This window comes from Stigmatopora nigra, chromosome 7 (genome assembly GCF_051989575.1).
Source record: "Stigmatopora nigra isolate UIUO_SnigA chromosome 7, RoL_Snig_1.1, whole genome shotgun sequence".
In the NCBI taxonomy this organism is placed as follows: domain Eukaryota; kingdom Metazoa; phylum Chordata; class Actinopteri; order Syngnathiformes; family Syngnathidae; genus Stigmatopora; species Stigmatopora nigra.
Window position 1 is genome coordinate 1,970,380 of NC_135514.1, and position 19,124 is coordinate 1,989,503.

At 40.3% G+C, this 19,124-nt stretch overlaps 1 protein-coding gene across 1 annotated transcript in view; it reads left to right on the forward strand.

The window, feature by feature from the left end:
- Window positions 1–14,466, forward strand: part of znf804b (zinc finger protein 804B) — a 38,100-nt gene extending 23,634 nt beyond the window's left edge. The window contains exons 2-4 of the mRNA XM_077721794.1: window positions 2,734–2,871; window positions 8,822–8,952; window positions 10,386–14,466. Coding sequence (XP_077577920.1) covers window positions 2,734–2,871; window positions 8,822–8,952; window positions 10,386–13,920 — 3,804 coding nt within the window. The 3' untranslated portion in view covers window positions 13,921–14,466. The remainder of the gene's footprint in view (window positions 1–2,733; window positions 2,872–8,821; window positions 8,953–10,385) is intronic.
- Window positions 14,467–19,124: the final 4,658 nt, after the last annotated feature.

Here is a 19,124-nt window from a genome sequence, read left to right on the forward strand (position 1 = left end):
TTTTTTGAATGCATACAAGTTGATCGACACACACAGTCAAGGCACAAGCTCATGTATGATTATATTTTTGGAATGAAGCAAATCTTTTACCGGATCTTTTATAACATACCTCCTCCAACAATATAGGGCAGCCTTAAGGCAAAAGATTGACTTAGTCAGGAATAAAGATATTTGAATGGGTTTATTCTGAAATACTATTATATATATATATATATATGTGTGCATTTAATAATTTTTGTATGAAAGCATTCTTCCAATTATCTGAAGAGAACTTGGGGCCGTAACCAGTCACCTAGTCAAGGACTCTTGATACCAGCAGATGGATATCAATCACTTCCAGGAATACTCACATAGTGTTTCTTCATTGTGACACACTTCTCGCTTCTTTATGTAATTGTTACAAAAAATGTATAAGACGCAGAAGTCAATCACTAGTCAAAAAAGAACATTTCCTTCTGTGTCGCAATAATTTTCCAACGAGTGTATCAGCAGGTTGAACTAGACAAAAGAAAGTTAATTTTGTCATTTTTCTTTTAAATTAAAATCACCTTCATAGGCACACCAGGATTCATTAGTCACAATGATCATCATATAGTAATATAGAGCTGTTATATAGACTTTCACTGTATGACCCGGCTTCGCTTCATGGAGACGGTGTTAGATATAAGGAGAAAAGGGCAAATGGGGGCCATAAAAGGGGTGTAACGAGTATGGCAAGAGGATAAAGATGAAAAAAGAAGTATAGAAAGAAGTGACAAGCTCAAATTAAATTCCCATCATGTCAGTGTAGAACAGAATTCAATAGTGTTTATTGGCAGACCCTGGCCTTGGGGAAATTACATTCTGAAGCAGAGCATGCAATGAATACACACACACACACACACACACACACACGAATACCATTCGGACACACAAACGTATTCTATACTCTGCACAATCCTGCATATTTTCAGACGAAGGGAGGAAAAATTCAGTGGCAGATGTGAAAATGTAGACTAGTGATGGCTCCCGTGGGGTCCGCGTGCCATTTGAGGACCGTCTGTACTTGTTCTGCCTACACATCTGTTGTGGATTCTTTTCTTCAACTAAAAACATCAACCAGGACTTGCATGCATATTCACGTAAAAAGTCCCAAATTCTACATTATGGATTATCTATGGTTCTTTTTAGTTTTTTTTTCTGTTGTTATTTTCTCTGCAGATTTGACTTTGATTAAAAAAAAGTTGTACTTTCTCTTTCAGGGAAGAAATAAAGTCATTACAGTGTCGAGGAAAAAAGAATGATATAATAGGTTTTCACATTTTTATATTAAAATAATATGGTGATAATCTCCGGCTGTGGGATTTCTTATGGTCATGTTATTAAATTCTATATTCTATTCCAATTTACTACCGGCAAAATGAAGAATACAGTAATACATCATGGATTAGTTGCCAGTCGATCACATGGGACATATACAGAGAATTATTCATATCCATTCAATAAGTCGAAAAAAACCTCATGCTGCCTCCATTCAAGTCAGGAAAAGTGAATTTCAACACTGTCAGACCCCCCCAAAAAATCTGTGTTGTGTTGTAGGAAAACACAACAGTTACGTAATGTTCTTGACATTTGGACTTGTAAAGTTTGAACATTTTTAATGGGACAAAAAAAAAAAACAGTATGAATAACCTTTGTGCAAAAGACAGTCACTCACATCAAATCAAGAATTTCTTAGACCTCTGATAATGAAGGGGGGAAAAAAAAGAAAAAAAGATTCTGCTTGCAAGTGCAGCCATTGTGACATCAGTTTTATCCATGCAAAAAAAGGGGTCGATTTAATCAAAGGAGCATGGGAAAATATTTAATACTGATGTCATGTGGCAGGGCAGACAATGTAGGATATATGCGTATTTCATTGGCTAAAAGAGTATCCTTTGGGATCTAGGTTTGTATAATTGTTACCTTAGCCCTGGTGTTTTCTTGTTTGCATTTCCCAGTTAGTTTCACTCGTGTCTGGATGGCTCTCATACAGCTCCAATTTTCTTCCCATAGTGCCAAAATCTTATTTTTAACTAAACCAGATTGAAATTGGTTTTTTCTTTTGTAGTGTGAACAGTCATAGAGCACAGCGACGGATTGAATACACATCCAAAATATATTTCTATATATCACGCATTTCTTCTGTGGTGCTCAATCAGACAAGTTTCGATTAAATAATCACCTTCATTTGGAATATCAAAAGGAAAAAAAATCCTGCTTCATTGTTGTCATGGTCTTTTCATACAACACAACAAAGAAAATGATAAAAGGTAAATAGAAAGAATAGCTTTTTATTGTAGGGTATTATTTATGGTAGCTTGTTCAGATCCTCAATGTAGATTTTTCATCACATTTAGAAGTCAAACTTATCACAAAAGAGCAGTAAAAGTGACTCTATCAGATAATGGTGGACTGATAGTATACTTTGGTTTTAATGGCTTCAAGTTTGCTTGTACTTGTATTCAACTGCATTTACCCAACCTCAAGCCTAGTAACAGCAAAGTACTTTAGTGGAACGGCATTTTATGGCTTTTTGCAGAGCACATGTCGGGGCTATTACCAGCAATGTCTGCAGGATGCAGATTTGCTGTAAATGGCTAACGTTCTGCTCTAAGCCTTTATGTTATAGTCGCTTTATTGTCTCCATTTCTTCTCGCCTCTCGTCTTTGTTCTCCCTTGTTCTTTCTGACATTTTGTGTGTGTGTTCCTCAGGAGTGTGCGGAGCGAGCATTGGGATGCTCTGGGGAGGATCTGAAGTCTCTTTTTTACTGCGAGTTATGTGACAAGAAGTACCTACGCCACCAGGAGTTTGACAACCACATCAACTCCTACGACCACGCACACAAGCAGGTACATGACAGGACGCTGCGGTTTGTGGCTCAAAACTTGCAAATATAAATGGGAATTTTTTTATGATCCTTCTGTTTTGGAACTGTTAGAGTCAAAACTGCTTGACAGGACAACTTTAAGAGAGACGCAACACACTCTTAAAAGCACACATCCCATTCAAATTTCAATCAGCAGACACTAATAAGAAAATGAGAGCAATGAAAAGTAATGAAGGCAATAAATATTTGATATGAACAGAAGGAATAATTGACTCTCAGAGAACCACGTGGCCTTGAGAGGGCATCTTATGAGTTCTGATGTGGAAGCACGACAATTTCATTGATGAAAGATGTGCCGGTAGGCAGTGATGTATATTGATGTGCATTTGAGTGATGACATTTTGCATTGTGGAAGAAGTCTTAGAGGGTTGAAATTGGGTCAGTCCTCGAAAAACTTTCATTGCTTGGGATTAAATTTGAACTTCAGTGTGTAATACAAATTTGCAAGCCTAATTGTTTCTAGTACAGAACATATCCACACATAAAAGTCTTTTGGGGGCATTCATGCCTTCCTGAAAGGCAAATATAGCAATACTTGTTAATAATAAAATGGGAAGTGTGGTTTATCATAGTGTGAGTAAGAAAAATATAGCCATGTTTATGGGAAATTTCCTTTAAACTGTGCATAGATTATTCCATAAAGAATAACCCCTCTAAATCATTATGAATATATACTGTACTTCCATGGTCGACAATGTAACACTTACGGATGCAATTCAATGGTTTTATTAGTATTGAGAGATAACAGAATAAACAATCCTTGCAGATCTGTAGTCAACCAGAGTTGCACTCAAACTCTCCAAACACAATCGTGCACTCGGACTCCCAATTAGGCCTAAATGATCTCACTTTTTGAAGCACGACAACTGTATCTGGAATATTCATCGCATAGTGCGATGCTTTTGTTGTTAGAGATCATTGTTTGTGAGAAATATCTATTCTTTTAATGAGCGCTCACACATTATGGGGACAAACAAAAACTTTATTCTGTGGATTCCAGCAAAAACAATCAAGATTGGTAACATGAGCATGTACAATAGCGCTTGGACTGGACAAAAACTAGGCCTAAGATGCAAAGTTTCCAAATCCAGCTCATGTCCATCTGTGTGGAGTTTGCATGTTCTCCCCAGGCCTGAGTGGGTTCCCTCCGGGTACTCTGGTTTCCTCCCACATTCCAAAAAAATGCATGGTAGGCTGATTGGACACTAAATTGCCCCTTAGGTACAAGTGTGAGCGTGGATGGTTGTCTCCCTGGGCCCTGCAATCGGCTGGCCACCGATTCAAGGTGTCCCCCGCCTCTGGCCTGGAAACAGCTAGGTTTGGCTCCAGCACCCCTGCGGCCCTAACGGTTCAGAAAATGAGATGAGATATATACTATGTATTGTCTCTCCAAACAGCTATAACATGACAAATGACTAAATTATTCAGAATTTTATTTTCCACTTGTAACTATGCACAAGTGCATACCTACACGCATGCACACATGCACGCACACCCACACAGACAGACAGACAAACACACACAAACAAAAAAAACAACGCCTCTTAGTCATGACTCAAGTAGGCCTGCATTATTCCTATTTGGACAAGATGAGGCCAATGGAGCGTTAAGGAAAGGCCCAGCAGCAGGTTTTCTCCTTTACTAAGCCTTCATTCCCACTTTTGCTACACAAGCTCTACTTTGGACTAACAAGCTGAAAGTTCTACTGTTAGCACACTCTCTATCAGCGTTTTGTTCCCATGCCAAGTCGTACAATCAACACACAGACACCATAGCCCCGCACGGGCAATCGCTTCACCAAGCCAGCCCGCCTCCCGCTTCCAAACGCCCACACTGGGCCATGAAATGAACATTAAATAAGACTGTTCCAGCACTGTCATTGTTCTTTGAAAATGAATTGGGGCAACTGCAGGCCAATGTTAATGCTTTGTTTTAGCCAGCGGCGGGCAAAAGAAACAAGCTTCATGAGGCACTGAGCTGACAGTAGCCAGTGGCAGTGGAAGAACACACACACACACACAGGCACGCACGGTGGCATGCGTGCTCACTGCCGAGCAAGCAGACAACAGATGAAATTCCATCTGAAGACAGCTTCCCTGCAGGAGTATTGGCTCGGGAGAATGGAAGCTGATTGCATTTGCGCTGTCTCCTCACCCTTACCATCGATTCAGGGTTAAACATGTCTGCGAAGAGCCCTTATCAGCGTTTACCACTGATGGCTTCAATTGCTCATTACGACAGAAATGCGCTCATTTGAATAAAGAGCAATTAAGCCATCCACATGGACATATCCTTCGAAAAGATGTGAAGCACTAAACAGCTTGAAGCTGTGCACATCTGAAGGAATATCAGTTGGTGAGGATTGATTTGACAGCAACGCGGTCAAGACGGACACGTTGGCAAAGCACTGGGTGCGCTACATTCACTTTAAAGGCAAAAGAGTCCATTTTAAAGAGGGAATAGTGCACCTGCAATGTTGTTGTCAACACTAAATATAGAGAGAGTGTTGTCTCTCATTCTCATTTTCTAAAACACTTCATCCTCACTAGGGTCGCGGAGGGTGCTGGAGCCTATTCTAGGTGACTTTGGGTCATAGGCGAGGGAGACCCTGAATTAGTGGCCAGCCAATCGCAGGGCACAAACAACCATTCACCTCACACTCATACCTAAGGGCAATTTAGAGTGTGCAATCAGCATACCATGCATGTCTTTGGAATGTGGGAGGAATAACATGCAAACTCCACACATGGACCGAACTGGATTTGAACCCAGGTCCCCCACTGTGAGGCCAACACGTTAACCACTCAGCTGCGGGGCCACCCGTGAGAGTGTTGGTTTTTTTTACAACAAAAACTGATGTTGTGATTTAAGCAGATTAGCAAATCTTTAGGTATTCCTTCTGGCTTTCAGTACCACGGACAGCTACAAGCAGGCCTACTTTGAACCCATCCTTTGCCTATTTTCTTCCTTTTTCATTTCCATCCTCTCTGGGTCATTATGTTTGACCCTTGGTTTAATCTGCTAAACATTACTCACAGAACTACCATCAAAGAAATTCAATGACTTGATGGGGGAAGTCAAATCAAACATGCATACACTAGGATAGTAGCACAGGAGGTTAACTTGCCTACACAACAGACACCAATATGATTCAAACAGTGATGTCATAGATATATTTGATTGACAGTTTGATAAATATGAATTGCCCCCCGCCAAGTTTTATTTTTTTGTAGACAGGCCAATGCTGTGACATTTTTGTAGCTTAGCACACAAATATGAATGGAGTTCCGGATCAAGATAAATCTGCAGATCAAAAATCAACTAGTTCCTACTTCTGTTTTTTTAACATGAACATGTTCCATCATTTTTTATGAACCAATCAACAAAAATACCAAGCCCTGGATTTTTTTCCACTTTTCTGAGAGGCATTTATATTCTATTTTTGCTGTATGAGTCATGCACACTCTCACCCAGGGATTTCAAATACTATCATTTAGACATTCATTCCCTATTTAGTGGGCATAATTGGTGAGTTACAAGTGTGGTTTAAGGCCATTTATTTTTTATGCGTCATTCTTTTTAAGAACACAGTATATTGCCCTGTTCAATGCTGTTGTACAAAGTACCCAAATGTGGCATCTGTCTTTCTTTTAGTTTTGCAACAGGTTTTCCAATTTGTAAATTTTTAAGCAAACCTCAGTTGGCAAGAGGCAAAAAATAGACAGTGTTCCCGGAGCAATAATGTGTAGTTCTATTATTGAATGATACACTGATAACATTAATGTATTAGTTTCTGTGATTTAAAAAAAAATACTTAAAAATGTGAATTTGATAACTTCAACTTGTTAAGGCCCAAGATGAAAGTCATATATTCAAGTAAGAATGAATTTCTTACAGAAGGACAACAGCAATTTGACTGTTGTTCCTCTAGCTTTCTGGTAAGGAATCTTGAAAATCTATTTCGAGGCATTTTGTTGGGAATGGGATGGCACAGAGTGTCCATTGTCCTCCATTGGTTCAGGTGTGTGTATATTTATTAACTTATTTATTACCTATTTATGTCTAAAATGTATTTTCCTGTGTCTGTAGTCTCACACTCTTGCTATTGTGACAGTGAAATTTCCCAAATATGCGATGAATAAAGTCATGTAATCTAATATCTCAGCAACATAAGATGCGGTGCCTTGGCATTCGTGTCTTCAGTGAGCTGATAGTGTGGCGTTTAGCATCAAATGATAATATAAAAAGACGAGCGCTTGTGTAAGGCTCAGCAGAGATTAACCTGACATCTGTCATCTCTTGCATTAGATCTAGGTGTGAAAGCGGGGGGGTTTATACTTAAAATAGACCCGATGTCTGAAGGCTTAATCTGATGTGTTCATGCAAGTGCGTGTGATAAATTCTGCCTGATAGGTGGGAATGAGTAACACAATATATCAAAAAAAGAATCATAATCATATTGGGTGGTACTGTAAGCTGCAGTGTAAATACAATGTGATGTGTAAACAACAAACTGTAAAGGTTAAAGCTACGAGTGGATTTCAGTGCACTGGGAAGCATATGACAAAGAGCCTAGAGAGAGATGGGATTGATGTTGATGCACAATGCCGCAGCTATTCCCAAATTCCCGAGTCCCTCCTTAGCCTTTCACTGCAGACAAACAGACAAAGACGGGCACACTAACATGCACATGAACACACCTGCCAACTGTGGATAAAGGGAGGATTACAGTGTGTCAGAATAAGACATCGCAAAAGAGCGGCAAGAATCCCTGAGAGAATTGACAAAACTACACTGACAAACACATTTTACATACATAAATACATGTGCACAAAACAAAGCTAATTGTTATCTTTCACAGTACTGACACACATTGAAGGGGTGCATCTTGAAAACAACATGGTTGCTTTAAATAGAATAAATCACAATGTTTGTTTTATTGCATACATTTCACACATTTGTTGCAAATAAACACAAATCTATGTGAAACTGCATGACAGTTCTTTGGAGCTGATTCTTGTGAAGGATTTCAAGTTTTAAACACACCTGAAATAAGTTTGCTGAAATATAATTTTGCATTATATATGAATCTTACTTCATATAAAATGAAAAATAGATCACCTCACAATAATTGGAAAACAAATAGACAACACTTTCTACATACTCTAAAGACAACACAATGGTGATCTGTGCCTAAATTACCAACTTATTTCACTTATTTGTATAAAAATGTACAAATAAATGGAGCTTTAAATAAAATGAAAATGTCTACTTGGTAAACCCGAGTCCTTAGAACAATTTTTTTTTTTTGTTCCAAGTACTCGGGTTTATTCTTAAAAGATAGGAGGCAGGGGGCTGTGTCAGAGCCACTAGTCGAGAAAGGTAGCTGGATATCGTCTACTGGCCAACCATCACCAGTGCCCTGTGTAATGGGACATGGCAGTCCACACCTCCCCATTGCTTCCTTTATTTTTTTTACTGACAAGCCTCATAATATCAAAAGAATGGTCTTGTCATAACCAGCAACTGTGGGTGTCCATTTGTTATGGTTAATCCATTGAGTCATTTGTCAGTCAAATATTTGGGGTTTTTTGGGGTTAAATCCAGCTTTCAAATATAATTTGTTCTTTAAAAGTTCCAAATGCTACAAACACTAGACTACTTACAGGAAGATGACACAGTAAAAATGAACAAAGGACTGCAAAAAAATCTGAGAGCTATGAGTCTGTAATTGAGTATTCACCAGTTTTGTTGTCTTTAAACGCCAAACATTGATCGAAAGATGCTTTTTTCTAGCCTAATTGGACTTAATGGGGCACATGCTATGAAGAGTAACATCTCCAAATATTAAGTGCAGTTTAAAGATCAAATGAATAACTTGCTTATTTCCTGCTAATCTTTGTTTGCTACAGAGGCTGAAGGAACTCAAGCAGAGGGAGTTTGCTCGCAACGTGGCCTCTAAGTCATGGAAGGACCAACGCAAACAGGAGAAAGCTCTCAGGCGCTTACACCAGCGAGCACACCTGCAGCAGGAGCACCAGCGGTGAGTGTGTTTAGGTGTTTGTGGCCTTGTGTGTGTATGTGTAAAATAAGATCAAGACTCCACAGAGGTTGGAGTGTGTCACATCCATTCAATGTTTCTTAGATTTGATGGATGCACCCAAACATCTGAGAGCACTCAATTCCACTCGATGAGCCACAGGTGACCTAAATATCACATGAAAATATACTGGCTTTCGGACAAAGGGGTTTTGAGGGTCACTTCAAAAAGAAAAAAAACAGATTACACAATTAAAATCTCCTCTACAATAAGTTGTTTTGCTCTGATAAATATTGTTACGACTCCCCCTGATGTAAGACCTACCAGGGAGTCGCAACTATCACAGCAGACGGGTTCGGTCAAGTCCAAACAAACAATGCAAATAGCCTTCAGTGATATTTTATTTCCAACAAAGTCCACAAAAACCTAGACTACGGGATAATATAGGTGAAGCACGAGAAATTAAAGTGGCACTCTCAAATAAACACGGGAAAAAACACCCTCGCAGAAAGGTGTCCAAATGAAAACCCACAAAATACAGGAAATAAGGCCGAAGGGTGCCACTGTCAGAAGTGATGAAATCAAAATCTAGACGGGGGAATAACTACGTGTCTAAATGCACAAATTATATGTAAACCCCGGGGTGTCTAAACTTATCTCAAGTCCCCCTATATAACCCAAAATCTTTAACTTTGCCAACATCAATACTAAATATAACAAGGAGTAACATACTCACATTACCAGGTGAAGCTGGGACAATCAAACTTTACTTCGCACTAAAACATGTGCTTTCTAAGGAAAGAAAGGACTCCACTGCTTCAGCAATTACAATCATAGGCAGCCAAGGACGTCAAAGTCAGGAATCAAGAAAAACCAAGTCAACAAGTCAGCCGGAAGTGATAAATAAAAACGGTTTAAATAAGGGCAGGAAGTAAATCTTGATTGGAGGAGGGATGATGAGGAAGTTGTCACTGCTGTGTTGGCCTGGGCAGGGCTTTGTCACAGCCCTAACACAGAGTTAAAGTCAAGATATCACGAGATAACAACTGCCTTGGATTTTATTTTTGGTAAATCAGACAGGCACATGAAACCATTGCTCTCAATTTACAATAAAATATGGTTACAAAGTAATATATCTATTGGAGAAGTGCATGCTATTGTTGCTCAATATCAGTAGTTGCATTATTCTGTAATCATTTGTAACTAATAATAAGTTCTAATCTTTAATCACATACATTGGGAATCATCAAATCATCTAACTATAAAATGACATTTTGATCATATTTTGCTGATTAGCAAATTCCCTCCTAGTCATGAATTTCTCATTTTAATTCCCTGATTTCCTGAAACCTATTTTAAAAGTGAAAATTAGTGATCTCTCAATGAAATTGAGTGTAAAAAAAATGTAATATGTTGTATATTGACTGTCATTGCAGGGGTCAAGAAAGGACTTATGAGCTACGCAGTGCTGTCAGACTGGTTAGCTCACAGCAAGAAAGAAGCAAAGAGCACAAAACCAGCAGCGCCGTAGACGAATTTGAACCCTTCAAACACACACACAGACACACATCTAAACAACCCGGAAGATCATCATCAAGCCACCAGCGAGAAAATCCATGCTGGCCTCCTTCCCAAACACCACTGGCCACTCCAGCCGAGTCCCCGCTAATCACTCGTCCAGGGTCCGATAAAAGTCTTACCGCAGTGAATCAGCAGCCTCATGTGAGGTCTCAGCTGCCTTTAGAGGGGCGGGGGCGAGCTGGAGGGAGGCGTGGGGTGTCCTTCTGTTTCTCGCGCAGGGGGCCACGACTGGAGCCATCGGCCTGCGTTTTCTCTGACCAGGAAGAGGAGGAGCGAGAGAGGCGAGACAAAATGAGAGAACGGATTAAGGGTATTTTGGAAGACATAGAAAGGGAAATTGATGGTGTCGGTAAAAGCGATCGTCCAGACGACGGTAAAATTCGGGATAATGGGAGAGATAATCAGAACATGGATTTAACATGTTCGCCATCACAAGCGGTTAATGGATTGGTACAGACATCAGGAACAAGTGTTGAAGAACACATTTCTGTATTGGGTAAAGATGGCTCCACCTGTGTGCGATGGCCTGTCAGTTTGCTGAAGTTCACCAAGTGTGAGCCATGCCTCTCTTATAGTTGCAACCCAAATTGCTCAAGGCGATTTCAGACAACAGAGGAACATGCACAGGAAAAGCAATGTGATCTCATGGATGAATCAAATGCATGCGACCTAGCTATTCTTACACCTGACACTGATTACTGTTTACAAAAAGAAGCAAGCCTCCCACACAAGCAGGGAAAAGCTGTGGAAAATCTCAAGGCAGAGGCACACCTGTTTGTTGAGAACAAAAACCTTCCATCACTGGATGGAAGATCAGAAGGGGTGTCATGTATGCCAAGTGTGGAGCATTGCGTGAGATTGCCCTTCTTTCCATTTGACCCCACTCATAGTGACAGCTCTGACAAAAACCCTCTAACTCCACGGGGGGACAGATTAGAAGCCCCAGGGGGGTTTAGCGAGAGGGCCATCTCAGCCTTACCCTGTAAATCAAAAGCTGTCACCAAACTTGGCGCAAGCAGGATATGCATCGACCCGCCCAGGTGTGAGAGTGAGAGTAAGACCGTGCCCAAACATGTCAGTGATCCTCATCCACGAGGAGGAATCTCGTGCAGAAAGTCAAGACACAGCACAAAGAAGCTTAGGCTTGGGAAAGGGAAGAGGGGTGAAAAGAGAAAGGCCTCAAGGCTCAAATCAGTAAAGTGTAAAGTGAGGAGTGTTGTCTCTGCAGTCTCGAATGTGAATCCCAGAGGAGCAGAAACTGGAGGGACATGGGGGGAGAAAAGAGAAAAATGGGGAAGAGGAGGGATGAGGAGAGATGGAGATGATCCCCAGCGAGTTTACGTCTCGGTCAAGAAGAGGGGTACTCGTAGGAGCCACGGCTTGGCACCCCTGTTCCCACAAGGCGGGGAGGCAGGGGAACGCAGTCGTACTTTCTCCCACTTTGCAAGACACATGCCTGACACAGAAGGGGAGATTTTACCCCAGAGAACTCACTGCTCCTTAAACTCTTTCTCACCAGGATATAACACAAAGCTGTTTTGGGAATCAGGTCACCATAGCAACCCCAAGAGTTTCATTGACTGCAGTTACCCTGACAACAACTGTGGTGGCAGCCCGGCGAGAAAAAGAAAATTCCTCTACCGGGACCGGAGATTCATTCACAGTAACAGAAGTAGTTTGAGGCACTATGATGAGACAGACAAAGGGAGGGCAAGAGGGAGGCACATACATTCCAGAGACAGAAGTTTGCTGTCAGAACAATGGGAGTGGGTTGGGGAGAATGTTGGGCACAATTCAAGATGGAGATGGAGAAACAAACCTTCAGGATGGGACTGTTGGAGTAGATCTAGTCCAAGTCCCAAGGGCCGGCAGATGACATGCAGAAGAAACAGCGATGAGGACGAGGATTGGGACAAGTGGACAGTGGGAAGTGGTGACAGCTGGCAAGAAAGAAAGACACCTAGGTCCACCTTAGGCCCTAAAACTGCTATTGACAGCAGATGGAGCCCCAGCTATGCACTTTGTTCTTCAGAGGCAGGACACTGCAACTCCAAGAATATGCTTAGCCCTGAATGGTGGACGAATAAGCATATGCACAGCTCGCCAAGGAAGTTTCATACATTCGAGTCCAGCAGAAGTTATAGCCCACGCTCTTGTAGCCGGTCCAGTAGAAGTAGCAGCGTTTCTGAGCTCAGTTGGGAGTGGAGCAAGAGCAGCACTTGCTCTGATACGACATGCAAGACGCGCTCATCTGTTACAAAAAAAACAAGTAACTTCAGATCTCATTCGCCCAACCTTACTTTTACTGCTGGAGAATCTTCACCAGAGCTCCAGGCGCATCGAAGTGACAGCAACTGGTCTCAATCAGAAGGCACCAAGCCACCGTTGGACTGCGAAAATAGAACTTCTGCCTCTTTAACCAAAAACACAAGAGAACAATGCGAAACTGATAAGGTGCCACAAAAAGCAGCCCGGACATTGCTGCTCCCCCTCATAGGGAAGCTTCCAGCAATCCAGAAAAAGGCAAGAAGGAAAAAAGAAACGTTGGAGAAGATTCAGGACAAGGATGGTGATGGGGATGTGTGTCAGGAATTGGCAAGTCGACATATTTTAGGCTTGACACAGTCAAACCAAAGCAGTATGATTCATCTGTGTCCAAGAGAGATTAGGATTGATGAAAAGGAGACATCTGGAGAAGCTGCACAACCAATCAGCTTTAGTGCAGAGGAGATGGCTAAGTATCGTCTCTTACAAGAACAGGCAAGAGAGCACATGCAAAAACTTCTGGAACAGACCGAAGAGAATAAAGATTTGAACGTGGAGACCCACTTCACTCCCACCACACAAACAGACTGTTGTGGGACTTCAGAGGAGAACTACACACCGTCCTCATCACTTGAACATCTGCAGAATCCTCACACATTGCAAGGAAGTCACAACCTCCAAGAAAGACTATTAAAGATGAACCCCCACGAGGACTTTTCTCAGCCTGTGGCTTTAGGGGTCCCAAACCTCCCGCCCCTTGTACTGACACCCCCTTTGTCTAGCCTCCATCATTTCATTTTACGGCACTCGGCCTTCTCCCCATCTCACTCCTCTGCCTCACTTCCTACTCCCGAAGTCCCATCAGCTCCGCTCGGCCATTCAGTCAGCCACCCTCACCCAGTCCTTCCTCATTACCTTCACCCTCTGACCGCCCTCTTTCCCTCCATCCTTCTGGCTCACCACAACATTCCTTTCCTCCCTCCTCCTCTGCCTCCTCCTCCAGTGTCCAGATTCCACGTAAACCGTCTCACGCCTCTTTCCCCCCTAGGCCTGCAGGCTCCTAACAATCTGCGGCCTTTCATGGACAGAGCATTGCCAGTGAGGTTCCAACAGAAGGCCTTGTGACACTTGCAGGGGTACTGCTGCCATGTTTATTAATTTTCCATGGCAATAGAGAGCATGCTATTGGAAATGGGGTTTTGTACTGGTCCTTGTATAGAATCAATTCAACTTTCTCTCCACGTACACGCAGTGAGCCCCACTATTGACCGTTTTTCAATAGAGAATGTGTTTCTCCATTAATCCCCTGCCGTGTAGCTCCCGACAGAGCAACAACTGACTTTGATCATTTGGTTTTCTCCATCATTCGAGCTTATAATAAAGGGAAAGGTACACCTGCTATTCAAAGACAAGCTGTGCTTGGTCATTCATCCTCTTTGTATGTGGCAATCTACCTTTTGAAGTGTAGCCTTCATGCACTGAGAGAGGCACAAGAGAATAGCATAGCTTCTTCTTTTGTCTTGACTCCATTTCACGCATGGGGTAAAAGTGTATGACTTTTAACAATCAAAAATTAAGTTGTACTGAAATCTATTCAGGCAACCTGTCACAAACGCAAGCACCAGTCAAAGTTGTTTTAGTAGCATTTAGTCATGATATCAGGTTAAAAAAAAGTAAACATGCAAATATATATACATATATATATATATATATATATATATATATATATATATATATATATATATATATATATATATATATATATATATATATATATATATATATATATATATATATATATATATATATATATATATATATATATATATATATATATATATATATATATATATATATATATATATATATATATATATATATATATATATATATATATATATATATATATATATATATATATATATATATATATATATATATATATATATATATATTTATACATACATACATACATACATACACTGATATATGAAAAGGTTGAAAGTGCTTTAAACTATATTTAAACTTCAAAGTAATGAATGTGATATAAATTTCAAACCATAAGACAAAAAAATCTTTTACGAAACACATCACGCTATAGCTGTACTGTATATGTGCAACTGGATTTCTCTAGTGACACCTGTAGATGTGTTTGTCTGCCATTTTTGTACTTTGTAAATATTCTAATGGATTTTGTGTTTGTGTCAGCAAACAGGATTAAAGTTCATCCATATGTCATGATCTATTTCAGACACTGTATGGTTTTGGTGTTTGGCTTTGAATCCTCTTCCCAGTATTTATGAATGTTGTTGCAGCACTATTCAGATCTGTGCTAAATTAAAAACAAATCTTTGGGGAAAAAAATAGGCTTAGTACATGTTTTTTTACTGTGTTGATAATGACTGCTATGGAGTGTAAGTAGAAGCGTTTGATAAAGCCCCAATATTGGTGTATATTTCGGATGTCTTGAGATATAAACTGTGTTTAATTTAACCACCGGTATTTAGATGTATTTTGATCAGGCAAATAGATAAAGGGCAGAAACATTGATTGGATTGGTTGCCTTCAAAGTGGGCAGATTCCGCCTCCACAAAAAAAAATCCTCATTTTGACTGACAGCTAGAGACGAAACCAGTAAACGATTTGCTCCATATTACAATTTGGGAACAAAGTAATGAAATAGCAAACACAAATGAGGAGTCTAATTGTTAAAGACACCTCTTAAAAAAGGAACCATTAAATGCAATGACCCCTAAAACAGTGCTGACAATTCTTACTACCGCTTATAAATATGCAGATTTGTTTTCACCTTAAAATAGACAATTCAGGCCTGGTCTTACAAAGCTTCTTTTACTATTGGTCCAGAAACAGATGATGCTTACAGCCAGTGACTTTATTTAATCCAGGATGCGATGAAAGATGTTAGGTCGAATCTCTCTGATAGAAATCCATTTAGATCCACAAAAAGGAGCATTAGGATGCTGTTGAGTGTACTGGGTGTGTGTGTGTGTGTGTGTGTGTGTGTGTGTGTGTGTGTGTGTGTGTGTGTGTGTGTGTGTGTGTGTGTGTGTGTGTGTGTGTGTGTGTGTGTGTGTGTTTAATCACAGAAACCTGGCATTTGAAAATTGATCTGTAGACAATTTTCCATACAATGTACATGTAACCCAAAGGTTTCCTGTTCCGTGGAAATGTTGTGTGATTTTTAATAACACAATTTTGATCATTTTAAACAAAACAAAAAGAGGATTACAATATATATTTGTGGTATTATTGGAGACTTTAGCGACTCGGAGATTCCCACAATTTTGAGAGATGTGAGCATAGGTATTTGCATTAAACTGCAAAAGAATGGCACTTGCTATAAAACTAGAGTGGGGGCTGGTTATTGTAGGCATGTGATGTGGCCAAAATTTGGTGTTCCAATTCAGAAAATTCAGAACAGCTTTCTTCCAGACACAATTCCACACCTTATAGATAAGAAAGTCTTTATACTTGGTTGTTTAATTTCATGCTCTGTGCTTGGATAGGCACAGTAGACAATAGAGAATCTTGTACAAAATTTTTCAATATCAATGTTCCTATCAAAGTCCGACTTTGGTAATTTAGGCACTTTCTTCTCATTGTGACCCTGTGTAATTGGTATGTGTTTGGATGTGCAAATTTAGGGAGAAAAAAAATGGATCTCTTTCTTTTTCTCTGAGAGGGGATCAAACGGACTGTGTGAAATATAGAGCAGCAATAATTAGCAGCTGTTACAGCATCAAACTTCCTCATCTCAATCGGCCTTTCACTGACACACTCTGCTTAGTCCTTATCCACGAGTTTAATTGCCAGATTTATATTTTTTTCTCCTCCAACATCTTCCAAGAGCAATCACAGTGAAATGATTCAACAGCCAACCTACGTACCGCAGTGTTAACCTTCTTTTTATTCTCTAGAGAGAAGTGCCTAAAAGAGGTAAACACGATAAAGGCAAAATTTGAGTCAAGTTTGCTAATAAAGTAAGGGTCATCCACAGTGAAGGAGCTACACTTGATACATAAAAAAAGGGAGGGCGGCAAAAAGAACACACAAGAGAGCAACACGCTGGTGATATGGGGTCATTAATCACAGCAGTTTCTGTCATTGACTGATTAAATCATTTTCAAAACCTAGAGATCTGCCTGCTTGCGTATTGATGTGTGTGCACAAGAGTTGATTTATGATATTGCGTGAATGGTTTTCTCTCTCAATTTCTCCTGTGAATTAATGAGGTATAAAAACTAAAGCTGGCACTCACTCAAATATTCGGAGAGTTTGCAGTATTGGCACAAGCCATGTGATTGTATTTTGGATACAAAAAGGGGACAATAAGAAGCCTCGTGGCAACTGAGGCAGCTCATCAACCCAAATTACGACGTTAGAAAAAAAAAAGCCTAGTCTTTCTCCGGCTATTTTTGTTTGTGTTCCTCAAAGCCGACTCTTTGATTCAAGCAGGTCAGTGGTGCTGTATTCAGGTCCTCCAGCTGTATTGTGCAGAAGAAAAGGCACAATTACGCTTTGTGCGCTCTAAATTCTACAAAATAGATACCGACATCATGATGACAACATTCTTAGAATGGTGCTAATAGGCTCCAGAATTTCAAGGAGTATTGTGCTATGGTAATACATTACTTATCTGTGCACGGGTGAGACACTTTACATTTACATTACATTACAAAGGAGGAGAAAGCATACAACAATACACTTTTTTAATACAGCTCTGCCTGTGAGATGACAGTTAATTTACTGCATTCATCTTCAATAACACCCAGGGTTGCGGGGGTTGCTGGAGCCTAACCCAGCTGTCTTTGGGTGAAAGGCAGACTACACCCTAGACTGGTCGCCAATCAGTCATAGGGCACACAGAGAGACAAACGACAACCCCCCCCCCCCCCCCCCCCATTCATACCACCACCAGCAGGAATTGAGCCCGCACCAAAGTCAGGCGAGTGAACCACTACACCACGAGGCGGCTGACATGAAAGTTACTTCCAAAATACAAACCAAAGTGTATCACAGTGACTTTGGTGTTGTAATAAGAACCAATCAGTCATTGCAAATATGCAACAAAACAATAAAACACTGTTTTTACTGCTTTTTCTGCAACACAACACACACTCTGGCTCTGGGATAGTTAAAACTATTATACAAGAAAGCCATAATTTAGAATACAGCACAACATATATTAACAGTATACACACACAAAATAACAACAACAACAAAAAACCTGGCCACTGTGAAGTTAACAATTTCTGATGTCTCCATTCTAACTCTGTTGGTTATGTTTAAGTGTATTATTTTGAAGACAGCAAATTGTGTATTTTACTATGGATTTAAGGATTAGTGGATGCTGTGGGCTGGGTGATACACTTAAACCTAACAGTCACCCAAGGACATGACATTGTCAGCACACTACTTTCTCTCATTTGCACACATGTGAACACACCCACAGTACAAGTCCTGTTTGGAGTTGTATCGAGGTGTAATAATAGTAAGAAGCATTGCTTGTTTTTGGAAGAAAAAAAAATCATGAGAAATTCCCCGGTCATGTTATCTCTGAGAGACAGCTGTTCCCACGGAAGATTACAATGTGGATTAACTCACATGCAGGCAAACAAAAACAGCAGGCACAGTGTCAAAGCAAAAATCCATTAAAAAACATTCTATCTTCAGACAATAGAGAAAAAAATAATGACTTTTCTTAGCGTCAATTTAGAGATGTAATGAGGTCGCAAAATATACAAAGTCTGCTTCCATTCCACAAAAAGTTTTATTGGTACCAAATCATTGACTTTGACTTGGGGCCATATTGGTTGGGGGAAAAAAAGAACACCATATTTTCCCAATAGGACCACTTTGAGACAAATCCAAATGAAATTTAATGATCACCTTAAGCTCTAGTACTGTGAGGGTAGGAACCCATCAAGTCAATACATCAGCTCCAAGGACTGCAAATCTTTTCTGAGGTCAAACGCACTTCATCCATTCAGCCGGCTAATCCATCGGTACAGGAAATGGTCTCCCAGCACACAAGAAAGGTCACATGATTAATGGCTTCTCACAGTAGTTGTCAGGAAAACCCTTGGGTCACAAACCCATGCCTTCAATTTTATCATTAAAGCACTTTCAATGCACGGTCACGGCCGAAATCTCACAGATGAATGACGTGCACTTCCTGCCCGTCAGTGGTCATCTCAGAGAATGGCTCCTTCTCTGCTTAGTGTCTTTTGTCCATCATTTCAAAATACTGTCAATGAGGAGAAGCTGGCTACATCTTTGAAAGGCAGATGCCCTTTGCATTCAGTTGA